This window comes from Oryzias melastigma, linkage group LG12 (genome assembly GCF_002922805.2).
Source record: "Oryzias melastigma strain HK-1 linkage group LG12, ASM292280v2, whole genome shotgun sequence".
In the NCBI taxonomy this organism is placed as follows: Eukaryota; Metazoa; Chordata; class Actinopteri; order Beloniformes; family Adrianichthyidae; genus Oryzias; species Oryzias melastigma.
The window spans coordinates 19,264,843-19,273,964 of record NC_050523.1 but is presented as its reverse complement, the minus strand read 5'-3'; the positions used below and the strand labels follow the sequence as shown (position 1 = coordinate 19,273,964).

Genomic DNA, 9,122 nt, shown 5'->3' with positions numbered 1-9,122 from the left:
ATTTTCAAAATGCTCTCAAAATGCTCCAACAAATCACTGACTGCAAACACCAAATGTTATGAACAAACAAACCATGAACAAAAACTGTATCTGTCTCCAGATACAAACAGAATTTCACTAAACTCAAATGGATGCCAACAAATAAATGGATCCTGATGGTGAACAGATCCTGGACGAGCCCCCAATATATGTTACACCCCGTTTGGTCAAGAGGATCTAGGAGCATAACATAAAAGTTAATTAAGAAAAATACAAATAAAAAAGTAAAATGTATATTTCAGATGTTTCCTAGCTGTTTTCATTTAAGTTGACCTCACTGAAATTGTTTTAAAGACCCACTCTGACGAAAAAAATCATATTTTTGGTGTTTAAAATGTTTTTGTAGAATTTTCTGATGATGGAGGACAGATATTAAGAAAATTTAGCCTATTGAATTCCTAAATATGTATTTATTCAAATCATAGTGAATCAAGATTAAACAAAAAAAAATGCAGTTTGAAAAAAAGTATTTTTGTGAGGTAGAAAATATGCTAGACGGGGAGGGGAAAGGGGGGGTGGGCTTACTACACACTAATAGTGCAGAATTACTTCTTAAACTATCAGACAATGTTGTTACAATGTTTGCCAAATTTGAGTCATTATTAAAAACAACTTGCAGGTTTCTACCATTTGAGCTTGACTTTAAGGGGGCCATACCACGATATTCTTCAGCCTTTTAGAGTGAACTATATACATATATTTGGTCATATATTACCTTCAGAACACTAATAAACAAGTGATTTATGAAATATAAGTCATTTTTGAGAACCGTTTTAATACACGGAAGTAAAACAACTAGATTTCTGAGGCTCCGCCTTTTGCTCCTTGTGGGTCCCGCCCATTTCATGATGTCATCCATGAGCCTGCCTCCCCGAGCCTCCTCAGCGTGACCAAACCACGTGACTAAAGATCTCCTCAGTCATTGACGGACATTTATTGGGCAGGTCAAAACAGAAGAGAAAGATGGATGGATATTTTGCTGATTATTTTAAGCGTCTGTATGAAGGCCAGGTTCAACATTCTTTACTACTGTTTTGGTACCGCGGAGGAATCCTGCGTGACGGTTACTGGAGATGCTACGGCTACAGCTACACACGCTAATCAGTGTTTGTGACATGTAGATTGTCGGGAGAATCAATGTGGATCAATGTGGAACTTGTATTTTTAGCTTTTTAAAATTAGAAAAGAAAGGGAAAAAAAGCCAAGATTTTGAAGCTAAACTGAAAAAATATATATATTTTACCATATCATTAACCATATTCAATCACATTAAAACTCTGTACTGTGAAGAAAAATCTACATCAAATTAGAATCTTGTTCTTAGAAGATTTTGTTTTCTGTTGAAGTGAAACTGCTGGACTGAAATGTGTCTTGTGGACACATAAGGATATTTTTATCTTCTTTAAGGATGCAGTGGCTGCTGTGCTGTCTGTTCTACAAAGGACAGAAAAAAAGTGTGGCAAACTGCCTCTTTGCACACACAGACAGTAACAGTATGATAGCGTTATCAGTGCATTCAGCATGAGGAAAATATGCATATCTGTGAAAGCCACATGTTCAGCAGCCGTTTAAATAGATGTTCCTTTAGCATCTATTCATTTGTTTTTCAGGTTTTAATTATTTTTTAATTCATTTTTTAATGAAGACAGGCTTGATCTGAAACAAATGGAGTACAATCCATAAAAACTAAAGGATCATGGGAAAATATGTGACTGCTGAGATAACCAAAACTGAAACACAAAGTTGTTCGAAAAATCTGAAAACATAAAAAAAAGACAAATTAATCTGCTGTCCAGCATGAGCAATTTACAAAAGCAAAGCAAATGCCTTTGCTGTCAGTGGAAATTCAATGAATATGGATGGTGTCATAGTCCCTTAACCTCAGTAGTTAAAGCTAAACAAAGGATCATGCAGAACCAATAAAGTATGGTATCCTTACCTCACGTTACAGGACTGAGGGTCTTTAAGCTCACTGAACCAGGACTGCTGGGCCTGACGGCATTCTGCTCTCGTGATCAGACCGTCTTGGTCCTGATCCACACTCAGGAATACGGACCTGGCTTTGTTCCTCTCCTTGGCGGTCAACAAACGAACAAGTGAGTTCTGGAAACAAAGAAAACCAAAGGAGTTATCAAAGTGAGTCCGGCGACTTGCATTTAAGCGACCACTTTTAATAGAAATTCTATGTAAACGCGCATAGACAAGAATTTCAGGCTTCCAGTAAGTTTGTGATCTTGCGTTGCTACGGACGTTTTTAGGTTCTACGTACAAATCGGGCATTCACTGATCAAGCGCTGAATGTTCAACCGACTGAATTTTTTCAAAACACGAAAGCACCAACCATTGTAAACACGATCACCAAGTATAAAGTAATTCTCTATATAGGTTGGAGTATTATAACACTTAGATTTTCAATTATAGGAACAGAGCTGTGAGAACAAAAAGCCTGAAGCAAGATTTACTGGATTTGCAATGTTTGCTTGGATAACAAAACTATCATACAAACATTTGTACTAAATGTAGCTAAATGTTTGTGGTTATAGTCATTCGTATTGAGAATTCTTATTTTGTTACTTTTGATTTTTAGTTTTTTTTTACAGTTTTGTAGCCCTGTAACACTCACCCTACAAATACAGCACCCTATCCACACACATAAGAACTGGGACAGTGAATAGACAAAGACTCATCCATTCATGCACAATTTTTCTGCACAGAAGCTGCTGTTAACAAAAGGAAGAGTGCGTTAAGACGATCTGCATTCTGCATGTGTGCACACATTTTTGAAGCTACATCAAACCTGACACAGTGGGTGGGAAATGGAAAGAAAAGACTTCTAATGTAAATAGTTGCTTGGGCTGTGTGGAAGTTTCTAATGAATGTGCTTGCAAATAACAAATAAGCATAAATGTTTTTTGTTTTCTTTCACATCATATAGACCTTTGGAATAACTTATGTTTAAATAGGATACTTGTCGCGAGATCAATTTACAGCATCTCTGCTTGATACTTTCCCCTCTATGTGCAGACGAAACAAGGGTTTTTCCAAAAAAGTAGTTCTTTATTTCTGGTTTTGTGATAACTACAATAGTATTTCCATTTCATTTATCAATAAAATAACGTGTTTTGGTTCTGCTGCTTTTTAACATAGTAATATAGTTTGTACCAGACATAGCTGTATTGATCAAAAAGGTAAAAGTCTTTTTGCTTTTAGCATTTTCTGGTTACTTTTGTTGTTTCTAAAACTAGTTTTGGAGATGTTCATGCAATCTGTCACCCACCACAATTTTGTCTTGGTAGCTGGAGCCTGGCTGGTGTCGACCTTGCCTTGACCCTATACCAGACTGATTGACTACCTTAGTTCTGCTGACCTTTTATCAAGTGCTACTACTGGGGCCTGGGGAAGAACCCCAGGAATCCAGTGGCTTGATCTTTGCCTGGGCTCGTGTTTTCCATGCTCCTCCCCCAATTTACTCTTCGTTAGCATGAGCACCTGTGGTGGCTTCTCCTGTTCTGTCTCAAGGTGGCTAATATCAGGCCGTGCAGGGGGTAAGGGTTCTTGAACTACCCTTCTTAGTTGGCTGTCATGGTGCTCTGTGCAGACAGGCTGGGGTTCACATGAAAACTTTGTTCTAGTGGTATCAGTCTGATTTTTGACACATTGCAAACAAGGTTTGGAGTTAGCATGGTCACAAAAACGTTTGTTTTAGCAGTATCAGCCTGTTTTATTATTTTTTCTTTTATAAATTACAAGTAAAGTTGGGTGCTTCTGTAGTTATGCCAACGTAGCTAATGTGTAGAACATTAACAATGAAATTTCGCAAATTGGATTTATAATGATAAATTCTCTTAATGGAAACACCACAATTTTGAAAAAAACTCACATTTATCGAAAAAAAAGTTTTTGCGCTTGGAGGAAGTGGTTTTTAAGGGGTAACGAAATTGATATTTTTTGCAAAACTGCAATAGAAACACTTTTTTTTATAATTAAATGCACTTATTGGTAGGAAGTGGCTTCCCTGAGCTCTGCACAGCGGGCGCCAACGAGAGGTTCAACAGCATCACAGCTCATTATAAGTTGTATTTCATAAGGATTCATTGGATCCACAACTCCTCTGTGAATTCACCAACCAAGATTTCCTCATAATCCCTTTATCTGTAACTGCGTTTTTGCAGCCTGAATGAGACGCGGAAGTCTCCTTTGACAGATAAGGATGAGCGCTAGTGCCGTGACAGAAGCTTAAATGGATCTTGTTGTGTTTTCAAACAGAAAAAGGGTCCAGCTGCTTTGGCTACATGTTAGAATGTTTATTTTTTAACAGGCCTTTCACGTCCATCTCTGACTGTCAGCTGCACTGCATGCACCATACTGCTGTGATGTCAGCCAAATGCTGCCTTTTAGTGAATCAAATACAAAAAAATACTTGTTCTCATCCATCGCTGTGTTTTTAATTAATTATTTACACATTTATACTAGAGTGGGAGGATAGACCCCCTAGAGATGGAACATCTCGTTTTCAAGGGGGTCCCCCATTTCAAGAAATAATAAGACAGAGTAGGAACCAAACAAAATAGTAAAAGCAAAAATTAAATACACGTAACAAACACACACACTCACACACATAGAAGCACAGGCTCTCTATATCTAATCCTACCCAGTTAAAGTTATTAAAGTCCCACTATTTGTCACGCACCTAAATGTGTGAAATTTGTTCGCCGCATTTCACCCATCCTCTGGGGGAGCGGTGAGCTGCAGACGCAGCCGCGCTCAGGAACCATTCGGTGGTTTGACCCCCCGAGTCCAACTCCTTAGTGCTGAGTGTCAAGCAGGAAGGTCCCATTTTTAGAGTCTTTGGTATGACTCGGCCGGGGTTTGAACCTACGACCTTCCAATCACAGGGCGGACACTCCACCACAAAGTCACTGAGCTTGTGGTAGAGTGTCCAACATGATATTTCAGAAAGTTTAAAAACACACATTTGCAAAAAAAAAAAAGCATACAAAAAACAAACTAAACTAAAAAAAAAAGCACGATTAATAAAAGCTAAAGTAGAGGAATGACTTATCGTGCGAGTTATTTTGTGTTTATTGGCATAATTATGATTTAATGGAAAATATGTCATTGCAAAATGTTGTTTTTTTGACATTTCTAGAATTTCCAAATAGTTTTGTGCATATGTTTGATTAAAATGCAGCTTGTGCAAACAAAGCTGAGAGTAACTGGTATTATGATGCTCTAAAGTGGCTAATGTGTAGCGTGTCACAAACAAATTGTAGAGTTAGGCTGAATTCCTTCCTTCTCTCTACCCCTCCATTTGTAGAGACATTTGTAGTGAGAGTGGTGATTGAAATATTTTTTCCAGATCCCACCCTCCAAGCAGAGGGACACAGACCATGCCGTTGTGAGGAGGCTCAGCATTGCGCTGTGCCGCGGAGGAGAGGCGAATTTCTTCGCGTGGGTGTGTTGCATTTAAATGTTAGTAATGACTTTTTGCTTTAGTAAGATCTTTTTAAAGCTGCTGTTATGTATATTAGAGCTTTGGAAGCTCCAGGCTAACGCTAGCTGACCGGCGACTATTGGTGACGTCATCGAGCGGAAGTGACGTCCAAAATCTGAGACGCTATTTTTCCATAACTCTCTGTTTGGAGGGATAAATGTAGAGGGCGGGAGAAGGGCCTAACTGTGAATACAGACAATAAAGTCCAAAAGACTTGTCTGTAACTCTTTTGTCTCACTTAATGCACCTCACACTGTAGTGTGCCTTATACTTTGGTGGATCGTATAATACGAAAAACACAGTATAAGTGAATGTGTTTGTGTTTGCATGTATAAGTGTAGAGTAGACTCAAAAGCCATTTTTATACATGTGATGAAAAATGGGATATTTTAAGAACTCAAGGATGTGTGCTAGACATTTCATTGAATTAAATGTAGTATCTTCAAATACCTCACCTCACTCCGAAACTTCCTCAGAACAGTCAGAGACTCAAAGTAGAGGAAGTCGGACCACTCGATGTGACCCTTCTTCTCAGGATCCAGAGCAGCAAACTGAGCCAAGACCTCCTCCTCCTGCTCATCCGTCAGGTCCTTATCAAACTGCTGCTTGGAAGCGAAGTGACGATACTGAAGCAGCTCGTCTGACACCAGGCATGATTCTACAACGGCAAGGAACAATTCTTCACATCAGATCGAATTAATCACTTTACAGTCTTCCAGATATAATTAGCTCATGATTCATCGTCAACAAAGGCGAGACCACCTCCCACCCACCGTCACACAGCCAAGCTGTGCAATAAAACCACAACTTTGAGAGCCGAATGGAAATTAATCCCACCATATACATCCTTCTAATGACAGAATGAACTCAGATAAAAAATAAAGGTGTCATTTCTTGTTGTTTGAGCAAACATTGTTGAAATATAATAAACCAAATGACAGATCTTCATCAACAGGTGAGTAAAAAATACATGACATTTGTGACAGCAGAAGTATGCATTTCTGATTATAAAAATAACAAAAAGTAAAAGGAATAAAATTAATGCTGGTTTCTGATTCTGTAACCTGTAAGTCATTTCAGTCTGAGAAGAAATAATTAAGTGTGTCCATGTTTTTTGTACATTTTTATCTGTCTGTGAATAAGACAATTAAACATTTTATTAATTTAAATCACTAAATCCGTCAAATTTTTCATCTTCTGTGTCACTTCTGAATAATTCTGTCAATTCCCGCGTTAAACCTTTTCTTCTGCGTTGCTGACAGTAGCAAATACCGATACCTACAGTGTCCTCTAGTGGTTGTTAGTGGGAAAGCATCAGACACAAGAGAATTTATCTTTCAAAAAAAATCACAGATGAGTCGCACAAGTCATATCTATGGCCAAACTATGCGAAAAACAGGACTTATACTCAGAAAAATAAGGCTTTTTTTTAAACTGCCTTTCTACTAAAATGCCAGTTTTGAATTTGTATAATTTGATAACTTAGTTTAAAACCCACCAGAACTGGTTTGGCAGAACGTGTGCGTTTTACATACTTTAACCTTCTTTTTGTTTTCTGTTTGTCTGCTTTTGAGCCAAAATGAACTGAATGAATGCAGGGCTTTTTGTAGGAAAAAAGAAAAAGGTTAATACATTTGTAACTAAAGTATTTCAATCTAAATTATACAAGCCTCTTGACTGAAGCAAAGCAGCATGCCCAGCCCCAAACACCGGTAAACATAAATATTTGACGTGACTGCTAAGAGCAGACGCAGAATTGTGTCATCAACACATTGTGTGAGTGCTGACTCTGAACACAAGTGCTGAAGGATAAATATTCTAAATTCAAACACAGATCCATGGACTGTAACCCAAAGTGAAACGCAGAGCCGTGACTCACCTGGGATGATCTTGCACTGCTTGAAGGTCTCCATCAGACTGTACATCTCTTCCTCTGTCAGCAGCAGATTCAGATTGTCCTAAAGGTTTGGATGAGAGGAGGGGAATGAGTGATTAAATAAATAACCGTTTACATGAATAATGAACTGATGATGATGTTGTTGGCTGTGTTTGTCTCTATGTTTTCTTCATTTACACAAGTGAAATAGGTGATCTGCAGCTGTTATTTTCATAAAGATCTTATAAATTGGCATTATAATTCTGCACAATTCAGATTATTTATGAAGAAGAACAGTTAAATAACATCAAAATTCCAAAAAATCCAAATTAGCAATGCTGTTCACCCACCATCCAAATCTGCTTAATCTTTTAGGGGTCCTGGGGTTGCTGGAGCCTATCCTAGAAATTGAAGGGTACTTCCTAGACTGTATGCCACTTGACCTACAATGCACCCCAGCTGGGATCTGAAACAGGGCCTTTTCATTGCGTGGTGACAGTGCTAACCACTACACCACCATGCAGTGAGTAACAATACTTAGGAGGAAAACAAAATCTTCTTATGTGTAAACAATCCCCCAATAGAGCAAAAAATGATTTATATATAAATAAAATTGGTTTGCCAAGGGAAATTACATAAAAAAAAATCATAATTTTACTTCAAACCCACTTCTAAAGCCCTATTAAAATGTGTCAGGGCTTCATAAATAACAATTAAAGAAACCTATAGGAAACCATTAAAATTAGACAATAGAAACTTTGCAAACTTGCAAATACTCTTTTTTTTAATTAAACAAATAAATGTACACCTCAAAAAATGGTGAACACGGCTTTAACATTCACACTGCGTAAAAACCATGAATATGCATGTCTTTTCATTTGATTTTATACCAAAGTACTCTTACTACAGCAAAATGTTCAATATTTTGAATAAATTCAATCCACAAATAATAGCTGTCATCCTAAAACAATCAGCTTTCCACAGTACAACAATTTTGTTTGAATTTCCATGATTAAACTGCATTTACTGCTGCTGGATTGCATATAGCTACTGTTCAAATTAAGCTGATTATGGTCCCTCGTAAGAGTCGGTAAAGTATCCATTTATCTGTATCTGCAGATCATTAAGAATCATCAGGAACAAAGTAAATTATCCCGCTGTCATCAGGAAACGGCTTCCTCCGTTTGCTCTGTGTCAGACGTCATTTCTTTAATCTCATATGCTCATTATGCACCGGTAGCGACTTCAAATGTCTGCAAAACAAAAGGGACGCGTCGAAAAAGGGGAAGATTGTCGCTGCTTTGGAAGTCTGGTGAGATTCAAAATAACTTTCAAAGTGACTGAATCATTTATTGAAAATACACTGACAACATCTTTAAAATATGTTATTGAGCACAAAAAGAAAACCTTGTGGGAAGGGAAGATATAAATACCAACATCATCCAACTTTCTGCCAAGAACTTTTATAAATAGAAATATGAGACTGACCTTTTATATAAGTAAAAAAGACGTGTCAGTCATGTGGGAGAAAAACAATCAATTTATAGGCTGCGTTTACGCACTGTTATGGCTGATCTTTATAAAAATATTCTGCTTTTAAGGCCGTCTTGCATAGTTATAAGATTTTCAGAGACCGAGATGGCTGTTGGATATGAAAAATGTATTTTAGTATTCAAGTGATAATGTGAATATGACCGTCATTATTAATGTGAA

The 9,122-nt window shown here is 37.5% G+C and overlaps 1 protein-coding gene across 2 annotated transcripts in view; it reads right to left on the bottom strand.

Moving 5' to 3' along the window:
* phf24 (PHD finger protein 24) overlaps positions 1-9,122 on the bottom strand; it is a 48,333-nt gene that overhangs the window by 9,171 nt on the left and 30,040 nt on the right. For both annotated transcript variants that reach the window (XM_024299616.2, XM_024299617.2), the window contains exons 4-6: positions 7,413-7,491; positions 5,989-6,191; positions 1,979-2,142 (exon numbers count right to left, since the gene is read on the bottom strand). In XM_024299616.2, the coding sequence (XP_024155384.1) occupies positions 1,979-2,142; positions 5,989-6,191; positions 7,413-7,491 (446 nt within the window). The remainder of the gene's footprint in view (positions 1-1,978; positions 2,143-5,988; positions 6,192-7,412; positions 7,492-9,122) is intronic.